This window comes from Quercus robur, chromosome 8 (genome assembly GCF_932294415.1).
Source record: "Quercus robur chromosome 8, dhQueRobu3.1, whole genome shotgun sequence".
Lineage (NCBI taxonomy): Eukaryota > Viridiplantae > Streptophyta > Magnoliopsida > Fagales > Fagaceae > Quercus > Quercus robur.
This window is the reverse complement of record NC_065541.1, coordinates 31,135,004-31,154,811: the sequence shown is the minus strand read 5'-3', so window position 1 is coordinate 31,154,811 and position 19,808 is coordinate 31,135,004. Positions and strand designations below refer to the sequence as shown.

General features: G+C 35.7%; 2 protein-coding genes across 2 annotated transcripts; both read right to left on the bottom strand.

Annotated features, from left to right (window-relative positions):
• LOC126695197 (calcium-transporting ATPase 12, plasma membrane-type-like) lies at positions 1 to 7,794 on the bottom strand. The gene is made up of 2 exons (XM_050391863.1): positions 6,826 to 7,794; positions 1 to 2,872 (listed from the first exon to the last, which is right to left on the bottom strand). Exons 1-2 carry the CDS (start codon positions 7,246 to 7,248, stop codon positions 134 to 136), a joined length of 3,162 nt encoding a protein of 1,053 aa, XP_050247820.1. The 5' UTR covers positions 7,249 to 7,794; the 3' UTR covers positions 1 to 133.
• Positions 7,795 to 9,385: 1,591 nt separating this feature from the next.
• LOC126695196 (nuclear pore complex protein NUP133) lies at positions 9,386 to 19,291 on the bottom strand. The gene is made up of 8 exons (XM_050391862.1): positions 18,981 to 19,291; positions 18,333 to 18,448; positions 16,346 to 18,178; positions 15,306 to 16,027; positions 15,076 to 15,222; positions 14,440 to 14,776; positions 11,363 to 11,436; positions 9,386 to 10,117 (listed from the first exon to the last, which is right to left on the bottom strand). The coding sequence occupies exons 1-8, from the start codon at positions 19,172 to 19,174 to the stop codon at positions 9,569 to 9,571; spliced, it is 3,972 nt and encodes a 1,323-aa protein (XP_050247819.1). The 5' UTR covers positions 19,175 to 19,291; the 3' UTR covers positions 9,386 to 9,568.
• Positions 19,292 to 19,808: the final 517 nt, after the last annotated feature.

Here is a 19,808-nt window from a genome sequence, read left to right as displayed (position 1 = left end):
TTTGACATTTATAAATACACTACGACTAGAGCAACATTTATACAATTCTGGGAAAGGTAACAAAGAAGTGATAATATTTATTATAAAAAAAAAAATTAAAGACAAATTAGGCACAATGAATTACTCAAAAGTTTTATTTACAACCTGATGGCACATTTTCATCATAATTTATGATAGTGGTAAAAAGTGCAGGCAATGCAAGGAGAAGGAACGTGAAAAATGGAACGCCTAAATAAGAAACATAGGGTGAAGGCATCCCGTAAGGCAATGGCCTTGCAACTGAACTCTGAAACAATGACCATATGCCAGCAAGCCAGCTCAAGGCCCTATCAAATCCCAATGGAAGTGCAGCAACAAGAAAACAGCAAGTCCACTGCACTGCATTCAACTTCTCAAATTGGGTTATACTTCCCAAATAATGTATCAACACCACCTGCGTGGCAATAACATCAATTAAAGTCAGCAAAAGAGAATAGTTTTGAAGGAAAACCCAGAACACTTCCCACTTTACTAGGTCCATGGCATTGAACTGATTAAAGATTTGGCATAGGATAAAAGTGTTGAAGACCATGGTTTTCCGAACAGCATCGTTCATGTCAGTTATGGCTTGACCCTTGAGTTGAAAGAGTAGCAAAATGGAAGCTTGGTACGAGGCTTGAATTGCTATGTTTACCCACACGGCCTTGGTTAGAAGTGATTGAGTTCTTCTAGCCGGTTGATTGGTTAGCAGTTCCTCGCTTTTTAACTCCATCTTCATAATTAGGCCACCTAGAAGGCACAGAACCAAATTCATCCACGTCAATTCTAATCCTGTTATTGGGGATTCTCCACGAACCATTGTCATCACTAGGCTTATTAACAACCCAGATAAGCACGCAGTGAACTGAAGTTGAATGAATTTCTGAATATTGTGGTAGCAACATCTACCAAACTTCAAAACAGGAACTAATGAACGATAACCTTTAAGGGTGATATCAGAAAACTCTTTCACCAGTATGGTGCTCTGGGTTTCCTCAATGATCCCTACATCAGCTTCTTTCAGTGCTAGAATGTCAATTGTTGTTGATCCTCCAACGAATGCAACTATATGACCCTTTCGCTTCGAGCACTTTATCATGCAAACCTTGTGCTCAGGGAGGCAACTTCCTACCACTGTAGCCCGATCCAATACCTCCATTCCTCCTCTGGTTTTCAGTTTTCGAATATCTTCGCCTTTAAGTGCCACATCCATTGAACCAGGACTAAAGATTCCCAATTCAAAAGCTATGGCTCTTACTACTGAGAGCTCATCATCTGATACCAACTTGACTCCTACTCCAGCATTTCTTAGAGTTTGCACTACTGATTTAAACTCTTCCTGACATGGGTATTTCAGACCCACTATTGCCAACAAGCTTAAGCCATCTTCTTTGAGTTCTGGTACCTCAATTTTTCTATAAGCAAATGCAATGGGTATAAGACCTCCATCCTCCATATCTTTAATCTGTTTCTTGAACTCTTTCTTCTGACCTTCAATGGCATGACTTTCCCCATTGCTGTCATAGTAGTGTGAACACATTTCCAATATAGTTGATGCAGCCCCATCCCAGTGCAAGTGCATAATTTTTCCATCTTCATCTTTTTTCCTCATCAAAGCCCCACTTCCTTTCTTGGTACAACTTTTATGGTCAAGAATGTCAAAATTACTTGGATTGACATTTGAGTTGAATCTTTGCTTTGCCAAAGAAATAAGCAAAGCATTGGTGGGGCTAACAGAAATCTCAGACACACGAAGGGACACATCAATTCCCTGTTGCAAAGCTTCAGGAACATCTTTAGAGTCCCCATCGTTTTTGATTTCTTTATCTCCCACAAAAACTTTGCTAACCTCCACCGGTTCACACATTAGCCCACCAGTTGCATCAATGTAGATGACTGTTACCAACCCCATTGTGCCACAAGCTAATAAGTTTTGAGGGTGTGCCCAAGATAGCTGCACCTTTTCCTTCCAGCAACACAGAGACATTGTAATCACAAAAGGCATTCCGTGTTGTATTCCTATTACCACTGATGTAAGAGCACTTGTCAAAATCCAAATCTTTCCTTTGGATTTCAGGGCAATTTTCTCAAAGATTTTCGTCATCGTGTCCACTGAAACATTCCCCTTAAGCTCTGGCAATCCATTACTATTACTGTGGTTACCATGTAGGAGGCGAATTAACACCACAAGACTAATAAGAACAGTGACACATAGAGCAATCATATCCATGTAAATACTAGGCTTCTCAATCCGACCTTGAAACAGTGTCTTCTCATTAGGCTGATCGGTCACCAAGCTCAGCGGCTTGCCCATAGCTGTATTGTTACCAACCGATGTTACAAGCATTCTACCATGACCCTTAATAACCTTTGAACCTGAGAAGAGAAATGGGTTTCGCTTATGGTTAATTTTGGATTTCGAAACCTCATCTAACACCAAGTCGTCCCTACTCACTAGCAAACCATCAGCAGGAACACGATCACCCTCCTTCAACCGCACTATGTCACCCACCACAACTTTGGAAATGGAAATCCGTTGTAAATTTTCACCCCTTTCAACAAGCACTTCCAATTTTTCCATATTCTTTAACTTCTTCTTCGCCATCTTCCTTTCATGATGATAGTTCCCTACTGAAGGGAATGCCACAAGCAGGACCAAAGCAACAAGTATTGCAACCCCATCCTGCCACCCATCTTTTCTTCCTTTCTCAATGATACCAGTAACAAAGGACAAGACAGTTGAGACCAGGAGGAGGACATTGGTGTAACTGCCACAAGCCTTCAAGAAGAAGAAAAAGAACCCTTTTTTCTTAACTGAGTTCCATGCTTGATCTTGGCCTCCATCAATTCCATCCTGTTGAGATTGAGTGAGTAAATAAATTACACCACCATTTCTAATAGCTTAAGCTAACTTAAGAGAAAGAGTTGTAAATAATATTTAGGCTCAAAATTTGTTTTCTTTAAAATTGCATGAATTTTTATTTAAATTTAAATAATAATAAAATCCATCCCTAAATTATTAAAATTTTCCTTACAATTTTTATTAATATATATATATATATATATATATATATATATATATATTTCTCTACTATTGAAAAAGATATATACATATATATTTATATATATACCTGATCAATTTCATGTCACTTTACTTTTTTTTTTATATGAAGAGTTGTGCTAGGACCATCTAAAATGGTACAATCTTGTGTCATAACTCGCCACATGACAAGTTGTGACTGGTGAAAGTGTCTCCACATATCCCACAAACACTCTTTCACCTGTCACAACTCGTCATGTGGCGAGTTATAACATAAGGTGATGCTATTTTTAGTAATCCCAGCATTTTCCTTTGGTAAAACCAAGTCAATCATGTCAGAATTTTTAATACTAGATATATTTCAGCCTAGTTAGACATGTAGTATAGCAAAAGTTAGATCACTTGCTGTGCTTGTATAGTAAAAAAGGACAACTTTTTAATCGGTAAAACTCAAAATTCACCCATATTAGGATATGTAAAATTGTGTAAAAATATATAGTTCGTATAAATTTACACTTGTATTATTCATTTACATTTAGTTTTTTTTTTTTTTTTTTTTTTTACTTATTTTCGAATGAAGGAAGAGAGTAGATGATAGTTATTGTATATAAAAAAAATAACAAAATAGATTTTTATACTAAAATATACATGAATTTTTGCACGAACTAATATAAATGCTCTTACCTAATAGGAGGAAAGATATGATAAAAAGTATATTTTTAATAGTTTAGAAATGGTAATAATTATCACACCTTATTGCATATTTACCCTACACACTATTATACAAGCTGAAATCGACTTTTTTAAATATAATTTCAAAAGGAGTATGTACGTACAATAGCAATGCTTAACAAAGACTTTTTTGTTTAGAAAAAAAAAAAAAAAAAAACAAAACAAAAAACAAAACAAAACAAAACAAAACAAAAAATAAACTTATAACTTAATTAATTGGCCCTTTTTGATCTTTTGAACGGATTCAAATCCCACCTCCATGTTTCTCAAAAAAAAAATCCCACCTCCATCTCCAACTTGAAAATAAAATTTAAAATTTAAATGAAAAATAATTAAAATTTAAAATTTTTTAAAACTTATGGTGCAAACTTTGAGAAAGAACCTCAATTATTCTCATCAAAAATACTAAAAAAATATAGCATTTAACATTTTAAAACACTACTTCATTTATTTTAACCCCACATTTTATATTACACCTAAATTCAAAAGTTTTGTATTTTTTACCACTTCAATAAAATATATTATTTTTTATTTTTTAAAATTATTTTTATTCTTAGGGTCCGTTTGGATACAACTAAAAACTGAAAACACTGTAACAAAATAATTTTTAAATATATGAATAGTACTGTGGGACCTATTTTTAATAAAAAAATTGCTGAAAAGTGATGTTTGTAGGTCTCGTGAACAGTAAAAAAAAAAGTCAACATTTACACCACTTCAATAAAATATATTATTTTTTTATTTTTTAAAATTATTTTTATTCTTAGGATCCGTTTCGATACAGCTGAAAACTGAAAACATTGTAGCAAAATAATTTTTAAATATGTAAATAGTACTGTGAGACCTATATTTAATAAAAAAAAGTTACTGAAAAGTGATGTTTGTAGATCCCGTGAACAGTGAAAAAAAATCAACATTTACAGCTAAAAAAAAAAACAGAGAAAAACACGCAAAAAAAGAAAAAGAAAAACGCGACACGAAAACCAAACCGCACCTTAGATGGCTTTTGGGTATTGCGTTTCTTGCGTTATATTTTCTAGTTTTTTTTTTTTTTTTTCACATGTTTGACGCTGTTCATTGTCCATTAACAGTAATTTTAAGCTCATGAACACCGCCAAACACATGCACAATAACTTTTTTATTATTTTCAATTTTTAACCAAATAAACAATACGGACCCAATCTCATCTCATTTCTTCCATTACCCACAATCCCACTGCAAAACCCAACCCACTACCACTGCCGCCAGCCACCACGCCCACGCCCACGCCCACGCCCCCCAACCACCAAAATCACAGGAAAAAACAAACTCAACACCAAAACATAAACATAAACCCATCTCTCCTTCTCTTCTCTGAACCAAAATCATCAACAAAGTCACACCTTTTTTTCTTCTCAACCCAGCAAACCCATGACCACCAGCCAGCATCACCCACCCACCTGCCACAACCGTAAATTCCAACCCAAAATCAACCCACCACTAGCCACCACCACTACAAACCACACCCACCCACCATCAACCACAATAAACCAAAACCCACCCACCCACCCACTTGCCATCACCGTAAACTCCAACCCAAAATCAACCCACCATTAGCCGCCACCACCACCACAAACCATACCCACCCACCATCAACCACCATAACCCAAAACCCACTTACCACCCACCACCTACCACCACCGTGAACCCCATCCACCACCGCCATAAATCAACCCATTGAAAAAAAAAAAAGATAACCACCACCATTGCCATAGTGCCCAAAAGCCAAAATCAAACCAATAACCCCACAAAATCCAACCTTTCAAAACCAAATCAACCAAAAATCATACACACAATAGGAAAATAGAGATATTTTCAGCCATAGCAAAAGAAATAGAAAAGAAAAGATAGAAGAAAGGGAAAGGAAGAAGATGATACAAAGAAGAGATTGAGAGAAGACGAGGGGGAAGTGAAGTAATACACGGAGAGGGAGAAAAGCAATAGAACGATAAAAAATAAAAATAAATAAATAAAAAGAAAGATGGGAATAACCTAGGGTAGTTTGGGACGTGTGTATAATAAATAATTTTTAATTTTTTTTAAAATCGTTTGAGTAAAAAGTTGTATAAAAATATGTATAATATTATTTAAAAATTAAAAAAAAAAATTGAGAGAATTTCAACCTATACCGTCCGCTCCTGAAATAGCTGTTTATCATCATATTAAGACACCAATCAGTTTTTGGTGTAGGTGGAGATTGAATTCAAATATCTTATACAACTATCAAAGACTTTATTTAAAATAAAGTACCAAACAACTTTTTAATATTATTTTATTATAACAATTAGCTACAATGAGCTACTATGTCAAAATATTTTAAGCATGAAATCTTTGATCTAATGGGTGCTTTTGTGTGTTGGTACTAAATTTAGCTATTTTTTTAGGATTAGGATTTTTAGGGTCCGTTTGGATATAACTTATTTTGTTGAAAACTAAAAATACTGTAACAAAATAATTTTTAAATATATAAATAATGCCTTAAAATCGTGAACAGTTTTGTCTCCTGTAGGGTAAATCCATGTGATGTTACTGTTTATATGCACTAAAAAAAAAAATAGAAAACGCAAACGTCAGGTGAAAACGTGGATCAAACATATATTTAGGGTCCGTTTGGATACAGTTGAAAACTGAAAAATACTGTAGAAAAATAATTTTTAAATGTGTGAATAGTATCGTGGGACCCATTTTTAATGAAAAAGTTGCTGAAAAGTGAAATTTGTGGATCCATGAACAGTACACGAGTGTTGTGATTGGCTAAAACAAATTGAAAAAGTTAAAATTTGCCGTTACTGTTCATTAAACAATACATGAACAGTAATCACAGTAAACGCGTGAAAAAAAAAAAAAAAAAAAAAGAAAAGAAAAAGAAAAAGAAAAAGAAAAAGAAAGAGAAAGAAAGAAAGAGGAAAGACGCAGACGCAAATGCCTTATCCAAATGTAGCCTTAATGGGAATGCTCTTTTTTATATATATATATATATGTAAAAGGTTTATTACCTCTAAATTAGAACGCCGACGTGCAAGAACCCCGTCAACGCCGCCGAGTCTTCTAAGAGAGTTCAAGTCCTTCCGTTTCACAATCTTAGCAACTGCAACTGTCTCCGGAAGGAGCTCTTCATCATCTACATCTATGTCCCTCCCATTATCAGAGTCAACGTCGATTACATGAACCGAGGAGGTTCCTTCAAGTATTTCAGAGGCAGCCGCTGGTTCTTCCGGTAAAGAAACATAAGATGGTGATGACAGTGGAGATTCTTGGTCATCAGGGGTTTTCTTGAGAGTGATGAAAATGCCTACATATAAACTTTTACGCCAAAAGCGGCCGTACTTAGGTGAAGTAGTAGTGGTGGTAATGAGTAAGCCAGCACCCAAAGTCTGAGCCTCAGTATCACAAGCTTCATTGGTGTTTGACTCGAACATTTTTCTGGGTTTGTTTTGTTGGCTAAAAGTAGAAGATCCAAGAAGATGACACAATCAGAATCAAAGCTGCGTATGTTTTTTTTATGTTGACCTGGGTTTAGCTTAGACTGCTTAGTGGAAACCGTTTTTCTAAACAGAAAACGGTATGAAAGCTATGTATGTTTTTTTTTTTTTTTTTTTTTTTGAGAAGAAGTTATGGTTATTTGGAGCTTTGGAAATAATCCAGTTTTAATAATTGAGAATGACTAGAAATACTTCAAACAGAAAAATATTTCTTGCTGTTTTCAAAACACATCTTTCTGATTTTGGCTCAGCCTAAAGAAAAGAACGTTATATATATATGTATTATAAGGCAAATTAAAGTGCCTAAATAGAGGAGACACCTCTACCTTCCTTAATTTCTCTCTCTCTCTGTGATGGAACATAATGCAACTTGGCCTAAATTTTATAGAAGATATGATACAAGTAAATTAAGGACTTCCGAAGTGACCTAGAAATTTAATTGGGTAAATAATTACGCTAATTAATTAATTAAAGGAAAAGACCCAACTTTCCAAAGTCTTGCTTGGAAACTAAAAGGTAAGGGCTTAGAAGTAGAAGAGAACTCATCCTTATCTTTTTTTTTTCTTTTTTCTTTTTGGTTAAAAAACTCATCCTTATCTTGTTAACGCGTCTTGGAACATAGATATTTAATAATATGAAAGTGACAAATTTTTGCATTCAAAAGCCTGCAGATTAGTCTTGCGGATCTGGTACCATATATTCAGCTGGGTTCCACTTTTTCTTGAGGCAAACAGAAAATGAGAATGACCGACCATTACTTGTCGACGCGTATGAGGTAGTTGAGCATGGTGGAAAATTTGATTTATCACAGCAAGAACCAATAAGAGTAGCGAATAATTAATGGAATGTAAAAGTTTTACGTCTCTTGCGGGTTACGCAATCTTTGATCCGAATTCCGAACTTCATTAAGTCAATACCCTATGGGGTTGTCAGTGTATTTTGTTTTGGGATAATCTCATCTCATGCTGTTTTATTGGGTTAATTAGAATGTTTGGCATTGATTGAAAGTTTACAGGCATAATGTTTGATAGATGCTGTATATAACTATATATACCGCATTTAACTAATGAAATTTACTGAGGAAAAAACAAGTTTTAATCCAAGGTTAGGATTAGTTAAAAACAACCATCAACAAATACCATAGAAATCAAGCCTTTATAGTTCTTTTTCATTTGTTTAAGCAACAAGATTAAATGATAAATCCACTCCATTATGATGAAATTCACCAACACTGGTTTCTCCCTATGACACAAGAATACTAAATACCATGAACACTGGTAATTCGGTTTTTATATTCAGGAAATATCTTTGAAATTACAAACAGGACTTTTCCATCAATTATGCATAGGAATTCAGACCGCGTACGGAATTCAGTCCATACGCGGTTCATAGGACATTTAACATTTAAATGCCTTTTTTGATAATCCCATTACATTCAATTTGGCTAGAATGTTTGGCATCGATTGGAAATTTACAGGGATGTTTTGAAGATGCTTTAGGCGTTATTATCTTTCCCACAAGTATTATTCTGTATTTAACCTGAGAAAATGGTGGGAAAAGAGGGCATGAATTAAGGATAGGCCTAATAATTGGATTTTTTATTTAATTATTTATTTTTCTTCATTTTTTATTTTTTATTTTTATTTTTTGGACTGAATAACGTCTTTATTGCTCAAGCCGAACAGGGGAGAAACAATGTATAAGGAATTTGAACTTTAAACATTTCCCCATAGAAATACTAGAAAATACTATTAAAACTAAAAGTGATTGACAAAGATTGGCTTAGTTAAAGAGAACAATTATCAATCCCTCGTTACTTTTTCAAATCCAACCATTTAAGATGTTACATAAGCTTACACATACCATCGACACTTATGATTTTCAATTTTCATGCAACTGCAAATAAACCTTTTGACAAGTTTTACTGTTATCAAGCAACTGAAATTCATACGTATGACTGAGACCTCTGGCGTATTTGCTCGAGCAACTTTCATAATCTAGTGTTGCCATTTACTGATCTCCCATCATACGATCCGTCAATAATGCAACGAACTGTCAAGAAAGCATCACATAGAAACAGAAACATGTATTTTCTTATCGAAGGAGGCAGCTATTCCACTCAGAAGAGTAAAAATACCTGCTTTGTAGTAAATAAAAAAAATAAAAGAAAAAGAAAAGCAAAACATCAACAAGATTGTTAGTTGTATTAGACCTAACAAAATATTCTGACAATTAACAATTATCGTTCTTAACAATATTATTCCATTGGGGAAGGACCCTCTTCTAGTCTGGTATCATCATGAACACTCCCCAACATGATAGAAGTCAGCATTAGTTTGCCTGCCTCTGGGAAATCCTTATGCTGCATCAGTATTGACTCCACTGAAGAAATTGAATCCCTAAAAACTGGAGGCTCCACATTTTCTAGTCTAAGAGGCAAAACTTCATCAAAGCCTTCTCCAAAAGTTTCTGCATCGAGTCCATAACATCTACTGGAAGCCTGGAAGAGCACAGTTTCCCTCAGATTCTGCAACGTTTCCTCGTCACTCCACCCTTGAGCTGTAGATTCTTGAAAGAGTTCATTCCAATCATCCTGATCGGCAGCATTCTTCCAGCACTCCTCCAAAAGATTTCTGTGGGTCTTACGAAAAGAGGAGCTGGTCCATGCAAACACATCGAAGGCACACAAGGAGAGCTTTGCATTTTGACCTTTGAGGCACAGCTTAATAAGCCCTTCTGGACGGAGGAGACACCTTTCAACACATTGCTTCTCTTCGTCAGGAGGGAGGAGTTGTATTATTTCTTCCTGTATGAGATGAAGGAAAATATATGAACTGACATTGAATGACAAAGTCTAAAAAATGTACAGCAAAGTTTAGTTTAGTTATCATTAATAAGTAGACATGGAGGTTGACAAAGCAGGCCGAAGTTTCTGTAAATGACTTCAGCAAAAAAAGGGGAGAAAACCATGTCTCAACAGATTTTGATGCCTCTAAAGAGATCTTTTTGGTTGCCCAACTTGTGACTTCATAAGACTACTTTTGGAATTCAAATTTGGAGCTAGTCAAGACAAATAAATTCTTAGAACGTGCTATGTGGCGCTCTTTCTCTGTCTGTTTGCATCATTTGCCACATCCTTACCCACCCCCGACTTAATTAAAGCCTAGAAGACCAACCAGTGGGTGGGTCTCAGAGTAAGCTTAGAATAGTGGAAAACCCTCTTAGGGATATCATATACTATCATCAATATGGACTCCATAGTCAATATGAAATTTCAGCACTAGCATAAAATGACTGCAATCAGACTAGTTTTTTTATGTTGTTTGGAAGAAATTTGAGATGTCACTAAACATAGAATTATGTGATTTTATTAAGGAACAAAATGGCTTGAGCAAAGAAATTAAGAACATTGCACAAAGAAAACTGGTACAATATTCCAAGCATGCTCTGATTTGCTCAACTATTCAAACAAATTTGATAGCAGTTAGAGGTACTTGACATGAACCATGAGCTTTCCAAAAGTAAACAAACTTTGGGTGTCAAAATGGCAGCCTATTAGAAAATTGGCTATAGATAATCAATATGGGGTATAAATTACTGAGTAGAGATTGAAAAAAATAGGAATTAAAAGAAGAAAAAAAAAAAAAAAAAAGGACAAATCCTAAGCTTCACCGCCTAGAATCTGCCTCTACCTGACAGTTTCAGCCACCTAAGGCTGTTTAAAATCACAACCAAAAAGCTTTAGAGAAACGCCTCTCTCAATCAGAATTTTTATTCAAACTGCACCGTTTCAAACCATTCCTAGAGCGCCTTTCTCATAGGCTTGAAGGATCACATTAACGCACATTGACATCCCACAAAATCCACAACAATATTAAAGCCAAATTCAAAATTCAAAAGTAAAATCTAGTTAAAATTTCAAAAATGAAATCTGGAAGATAATCTCAAATAATAAATTCTGAAATAATTTTGGTTGTTCTCCTTGTATCAAAAGACCCTTCAAGGCTTCAACTAAAGATTAAACATGATCAGTTAACATTCTACAACAAACCTGCAATTTCAGAATTTTCAAATCAGCCTCAATGCGCTTTAACTTCGTCTCAGAATCAGCATTCTTACCTGGTGCTGAAGCAAAAAAAATATAATCAGAATAAAATTTCAACACATCTTTCATAGGCAGTAGAACAAAAAAAAATCCCCTATACAAATCATCAACATGCTACTCAGCAAAACAAGAAATTACCATAATATGACCACCAAGACAGGAAAATTTTAAACAAATCAATTGTTGTATTAAAGTGTAGAGTTAATTAAGTTAGTAGTGGATCCTCCTACTGATCTATCCAGAGGCTTTATTTCAGTTGATCAGTTTACCATAATGGCAGCTGTGATCTTTGATGTCTTATGGAAAGCCAGGAATGCTGTAGATTTTTGGTAATGAGCAAATAGACCCAGCTATTTAGCCAAGAAGAGCCCAATTAGCTTATGAGGAACACTCGCAACAAAGGAAGAAGATAGAGATGGGTTTAGGCAGCAAGTGCAGGATATTTGGGAGGGCCCACCAACGCATTGGATTAGGTTGAATGTGGATGCGGCTTGGGATGAAAGAGAAGCTTGTTTGGCAAGAAATTCTAGTGGTGCGGGTTTAAAAGCTTGGGCAAAAAATCTCTCAACTCCCTCTGTTGTAGTAGCTGAAATGCTAGTTGTAAGATGGGGCTATGCATAGTTGTCAAAACGTGAATCGTATCGTGAATCGATTTTTAATTTTTCTGTATCGTATATCGTATCGTATCGTGCATCGTAAGATACACAAACACTTAATAAAATTTATAAAAAATTATAAATATACATATATAAAGGGTAATAAAATTTATAAAAAATTATAAATATACATATATAAAGGGTATATTCATTATAAATTTTGAATATATTCAACTAATGACTAATTTATTCATCACTTATGTAATAATATTTAACCAGCTAACTAAATAAATCAAACTAGCATGTGTTTATAACATACGCATTCAAATTTCCTAAATTCAAAAGTGATAATATATTACAAATGACCCAAAAATAATAATTTATTTTCATCATATTCATCATATTGCCTAATCAACCCCATCTAAGTCAATGCTATCATCATCTTTATAATTTTGCAAACTTATTTCTTCATTAAAATTTTCTTCATCGTCATTTGTCATTAACATTTACAATCTCTTCTTGTTCTTTTTATTTTAATAATATTTTTATAAAAAAAAAAAAAAATTGGCATTCTAGTTTCTTGGACTTATAACAATAATGATAAAAATAAAAAATTTATATTATCAATTCATATTTTATTCATAGTATATAAAATAAATTTGTAAATATTAAAGTGAAGGGTAAGTGTTTACTATGTAGTCTAATTGTAGGAGAGAGAACCAAAAAACTTATGAATATGTTATTTTAGTAGGATAAACTAAGTAAACTAATAATTTTTTGTTAAAAACAAGTCTAACAACTTGTTAGATTCAAATAAATGTACAAATTTTAATAAAAAAATCTCATTTTAAAGCATTTGTCCATGTATCGTACGATACGTAAGATTTTACGATACGATACGATACGATTCATACAATACGTACACTGTATCATACGATTCATGAGCACTTACGATACGCCAATACGATACAGAACATTTTACACACGATACGATACGTATCGTACGATACGTATCGCGGATCGTACGATACTGACAACTATGGGGCTATGGAGATAGCTTTGGAGGAGAATTTCTTTCAGGTTATAATAGAAGGAGATGCAAAGGATGTCTTTGAAAGTTTGCAAATAGTTGAAGACACTTTGGAGTTGGCCAAGAGACATGTTCAGTTTCAATTCAATTGGGTTAATAGAGAAAGGAACAAAGTTGCGCACTCATTGGCAAGATGAGCATTTTGTGGCAAATCTCATGGTGCTTTGGAGCCATTGGCTTTCCTGGACAGAGTAGTTCATGCTCTAAAGGAGGACATCTCTCTGTGTTAATCTTTTTCTTTTGTTTTGCTTGTGTTGTTCTCTGTATCTTTATTGTAGCAAAAAATATATATATACATTTTTGTATAAATTTTCAGTTTCTCTTCCTGCCTTTTTGGCAGACCAATGGACTACAGACAGAAACCAATTATAGGCTATCAGGATATTAATAACAGCCTTTTTTGTCTTTAATAATCATGTGATGTCTCTTTTGTCTAGAGTTCTGTTTCTCAATCTACAGTCTTCAGAAGCTGCTCACTAAAATATTAATAGTTACATCTCTGCTTTCAAACATTTTTTTAAGATCCATGTAGACTGTGGCTCCAGGGGGTTAAATAAGATGAATATCCTTTTTCTCCATTTTTGGCTGGGAATGTTCAAGACTACATATGTGGATTGTATTCAACTACAAAGCAACTAACTATGGAAGTCATCCAAGATGGATGGATTGAAACTTCTCTTATTGGTAAGTGACGCACACACTCAATTGGTTTTGATCTCACAACTTCACACTACACCCACACTTGAGAGGGTAGGAAGTGCCATTTGAATCAAAAATCATTAGCAGAAACTGAATGTTGATTTAAGGAGCTCCTGAGATAAAGTGATATGAATAGTGCTACAGCAGCTTTGAAGCATGACATTCATGAAAATTGGCCTAAAAACAATACTAAAAGCAAGCATGAGACACTGGTGTGTGCAGGAGCAGGTGAGGGAGCAGAAACAAGAATTGCAGTTTAGAAGCAGCTGTCACCTAATACAGAATACCCCAAAAAATTCTGGAGATAAATTGAGTGTATTCCTCAATTGAAAAAAGAGATAGAGCAGTACCAACTACATAAGAGAGATAATAATGGATTTCCAGCATTATAGGTTGTCAATAATTAAAACCACAAGCATAAGCAAAAGTGTGGCTAAAGTCACTCATAAGCCTCAACTTTGTGGTTTAATGAACATCTCAACTTGACTTTGCAGAATTCAAACAAAGTAGCCCATTTAGAGAGAAAATAGTGGGAGTGAACAACCAAAAAAGAAAGTATGAAATCAAGAAAAAACATGAGCAAACTGAGGTAAGAATATAGGATTTACAATAAAAGAAAGCTATAGCTTATATCGTACCTGCCCTTGCAGCTATCTTTGAGAGATTTAAAAAGCGCTTTCTGTCTGCCAATGTTGGTTCCAAATTCATACTTTCAGGGTCTGCCCCCACTTCAGTGGCTGAAATAGAGCTCTCATCATGAGAGAGAGCTAGCGTATGAAGAATTTCTGAAGCTGACGAAAATTGATTTAGGAACACTTCATGAAGCCAGAGAAGCTCCTCATGCTGTCTTAAAAAGATAGATAGCTCTTCTGGGAACTCTTCCCCAAGTCTTAAAAGCTTAGAAAACTGTCTCTGCTCATACAGTTGTTTAAAGACAAAGTAACTGAATCCTCCATTAGGTCCCATGCTCTCATGCTGCATACAAAATCATCTAAACCATCTTAAGAAGAAATACAAGCATCAAATAAGACTAGGAAGGACTGGATTGCAGAGGACTTATGTTTTTCCATATCAATGACTACATATGTGTATAAGCATGCAGAAGATACAAACTTCAAAATTCACAATTAAGGAATACTTCTGAAGCAGCTTGACTCTAACTTAAAATCATTTGGGCCTCCCATAATTTAAACAGTAATGATGACAATCTGCGGCAAAGCCTGCAATTTAGCACATAAAAGGGCAAATCAAGCATTGGACAACCATATACATACCATAAGATTTCTAAGCAGGACTGAATCATTGAGGTCACAGCATATTCTCCACATAGCTCGGTAGCATTCATGCCGTTTTGCAATGGACAGCAAACGTGAAGAAAGCTTCCGAAGGATTTCTTCCTTTTTCTCGTCTTCATTTAGATCCTGCAAAGATACGCATTTTAAGGATGTATACAAAATCAGCAGCAGGAAAATGAGGAACGTCTTGAACAAGATAGAATATTAACCCGATGCCTGCCTTCGACATAATCTAGGACCTGCTTATAAAGGGAATCAAGGAGTGTATCCCTCCTATTCCAATACTCATCTAATAGACCTTTGTGTCCTTCACCACGGTCGACCTTGGCTGTGACAGCACCAGCATATGCCTCTAGTAGAACTTCGGTCAGTACTTCCAGATGAGTATATAAATCAGATTTTGCAGACATATCAATTCCAGATGCTTCATTGAATAGCTGAAGCATATAGGAAGCAATGCTCCAAAGCCCATTACGTACTACAGGTTGACAATACCATGGTGTCAAGTGCTCAGGTGGTGGATACCACAAGTGATTATCATTTCTGTAGTGCATGGCCTCGTGAATTATAGTAACACAAGCATTTGAGAGCTCACAAGCTCTGTGGATCTGAATGCCAAGCGGCTGCTCTATACTTATTACATAATCAAGATGTCTGTCTAGGCAATAAAATATGTCTTCAAGATCAGAAACCTTACTGTAGAATACCTCGGCATTATCTCTGTCCATCAGAAGAACAGTATTTCGGCGAGCTCTCTCCCCAACTAATTGAATAAGATCCCAAAGAGCACCTGACATTTGAATTTCTGCACTAGAATGGGAGGAGCCAACTCCAATTGAACGGTTCTGGCTAATCACATTTTGCAGTTCTCTCAGTTGAATCATCCCAGCTAGCTTTTCACCATGTTCCAAGATAATTTGCAAGGAATATCCTGCCAACAATACTACAATTTAGTATTGACATGTTTCAATTCTTTTATTTATTATTTTGTTTTAAATTTAAAATCAACAGCAAGAGTTGAGCCCCAGAAAAACCCCACTCAAAATACCTTAACATCAATGCTGACACAGCTGTGATATATAGTTGCACTAACACTAAGACTAATGAAGTCCACAGTAAGATCAATGAAACATCATCATAAAGTACAAGCTTTCAAGTTTCAACACAGATCATACATACTGTAAAAGGAATTTGAAACTGAAACAGCACACACATATAGTTGTCATATAAAATAGGAAATAGAGCATACTCTGTCTAGAACACAGCTCCTCATGGCATTTGGATAACGCAAGAAACTGGAGAAATTTTGTATGCTTCTGCTGCTTGTCCATGAGTTGGGTAGACACAACAGCCATAGCCAAAATCTCAGCACCTCTGGTTGTTGTCCAGTGTTTAGCTAAGGTGTCTACAATTGATTTGCTCATCCGCGCAAAAACATTTGTTTCCCCATCCCTTTCAAATGCCCCAGAACTTTTTAGCTTTTCCAGCAAGCTATCAACCTGCCCAGATGATAGAAAATCATGGAAAAGATGACTCAGCAGAGCTTCTGATTCTTCATCTTGGCCAGTTCGACGTGCAATCCCAGTAAAACCCCCAGCTTGTCTTTCTCCAGCATCCCATGCTTCAGAACTTGCCCTTCTAGGAGCAATATCAGCCGCAAATGTGAGGTTTCTTCTTTCTTCTTGTGTAGATCCTTCATTTGAGCTCCCCTTACGTGACAAGCTTCGTTCAGGCGGTTCAACTCCACCAAGTACAACAGCCTTTTCAGGTATTGCCCATATTCCTGCTTTCTCAGTCAATACAACCCACGCCCCTTCTTCAACATCATCCGAAGAAGGAAGAACTGAAGCATCTAAAACTTTTCCAGCGTCATAAGGCAGGTCAAATTGATAGAGCTTTGTTGCATTTCGATAATAATGAGATACTGTTGCCGTTCCATCACCTGACAGTATGATTGCTGATCCTGAAGGCTTGCCCCCTACCCGAAGTCTCATGGAGAACAAGAAATCCTCATCCTCTACTCTTGCTTTTGGGATTATTACCTGGATAGGAGCTTTTTTCTCTAGAACTCTTTCATGTGTTGGCTCTATACTCATCCCAGATTTATACTGCATGGTTAGAAGAGAATACTGTGTGTAGCTTGAACCACTAGCCCGGTCCTTACAGAAGGTGGCAACCAGAATGGTAATCACTTTTCCGTGATCATCTACCTGCACATCAAGAGGCCATATTCGCTTCTGACCAGCTAGATCCTTCTTAATCCCCAAATCACCATCTGTGCTAATAATTTCATGGGACCAGAGCTTTGAAATGTGTATTTCAGGATTCAGATTAACACTGAAACAGTGTATCTCATGATCAGTCAACAGATAAAACTGTCTATTAGATTCCTCAGGAGAAACATGTGAAAAACGCCAAGTTAGTGACCTTGGATACCCCTTGCTCTCTATAAGTTGACCACTATCACCCACTTGAGAGGATAAGTTCAGTATATTGTCATATACTTTCTTACAGTGAATGCCAGTGGGACTGCAGTAAAACTGCCAAAGCTCACCATTTGAACCACATGCAAAGGCAACACAGATGTGCTGGGAATTAGGGACTGCAGAAGCAATCAAAGAGCTCAGTGTACTTGATCCAGCCAAACTACTTCCAAGCCTAATAGGTTGTTTGTGCCTGTTTGGGGTGGCCTTTCCATCAACAAGTGAAGAAGTCACTTCCAATTCATCAGAAGATGCAAAACTGGTAATAGGATCAGTTCTCCCTTCAGAATAGATGTCAGGCCAGTATATAATCGCTCGAGTTTTTTGGTTACACAAAACAATACCAGCAGAGTTGCAATGTTTCACAACTTTCTTTGTTCTCCTAGATGTGCTATCCCAATTGACAACACAAAGCAACCAACTGTTCCGGTCATTACTGCCAATGCTTCCATTTTCTGATACATCTGAAGGAAGTTCAAGAACAATGCATTTTGTTGAAGCTGCAGGTGATAAGTAACTCCAAATGAAGAGTCTATTTCCACAGATAATCCAAGCAAGAGATGTTCCCTTTTCCATTCCACCAGATATACATGCATCATCTGCCAGAGAAATATCAAGATTTTAGAAATTTACACTCTCAAAGCATAATTGGTCTTTGAATTATCAAACCCTATTATTTACCACTCATCCTCACAGGAATATAGCATTAAGGAATCTCCGAATAGTTTAATTTCATGGGTCGGTTAAACTAACCAGGAACACGCTGTTGCAGCCAACTGGCCTGTTCATCGCGAACCACTTGAGGGAACTCTCCAACATATACAGGCTTGATAGCATCTGCATTATCACTTCTGTTCACTGCTGGAATTCTAGGCAAAATTAAATTTATTCATTTCATTAGTAAACAGAAATCTAAACAATACATGACCCCTTACTTAGCCTCAACCATAAACAACACATAACAATAACAACCAAAAAAAAAAAAAAATTAATAGATGCCTACATCATAAATTACAAAACCCATTAGCTCTCCTAAATGCCTCTCTTTGTCAACAGAGAAGAAAATCCACCTTCCAAGTTATACATACATATATATATATATATAGTCAGGATCAAGTTACACACGACGTAACTTAAAGTAATGTTATTGGATTAAAATTTTCAAAATCCCACCATTAGATCTCTATGTGCTTAACACGCATGCCAATTAGATGCTAGTTTTTGGCGTAGGCAACGTTGGAACCCTATGTCTCTCATTGGAGTACAAAAGAGTTTAGCAGTAGAGATAACTAGTACCCACGTATAAATGAAATCAACCATAGATTCCTTAAACTAAAATTGAACACAAGAAAACCATTTTCCTAGAGTAGAGGAAGTGGTAGTAGTAGTAGTTGAGGGAACCTGGCGAAGACGGAAAGGCGAGGAGCCCAAGGAGCAGGGGTGCCGGTGGAGGGGCGATCCGGAACGGAATTGTCAATAAGGGGTCGGCGGTGAGGAGTGATCGGAGATTCGATTTTAGGGAGCAGACTCTTCTGCACTACATTTCGCTCTCTTTTCGAGCTCAAATTGCCTCTCTTTGTTCCCGGAGAGAACATTTGAGAGTGAGAGTGAGAGAGAGAGAGAGAGGGGTTTAGGGTTTATGGATTTTTGAAATTTTGAAATTTGAGAGAGTGATAGAGTGGTAAAAAAATAAAGTCATTTTAGTGAGAAGAGACCAGAAAATGTGGGGTGGTCCGCCTCCGCCAACGCCAAGCCAAGGATTATGTCCGTCTTAAAACGTTTATTAAAAATTAATTATGTTGAATGGAATTGTGTTCCGTTTATTTAATTAAAAAAAATGTAAAATGCAATTTTAGTATATTTAATTATTTGGGAAAATTACATTTTACTTTACACTTATCCCTAAACTACGAGAATGTACGCTTAACCTTCCTCAATCATTATCCTAAACTATGAGAATACACGGCAAAATTTGCTAAATAGCATCTTTTTAGAAAAATATTAGATAAATAGCATGCAGTTGAAAGTATTTAGTAAGTTGGACTGTTTTTGAAACTCGATTTCCAACCTAAAATCGAGTTTCCAAAACTCGATTTACTCTTGGATTCATCTGACGTGGATAAATAAAAACATAGAGGAACTCGAGTTTGCTAAACTCGGGTTCCTCTAATATATATATATAAATATAAATATATATATATATATATATATATTTTTTTTTTTTTCCCA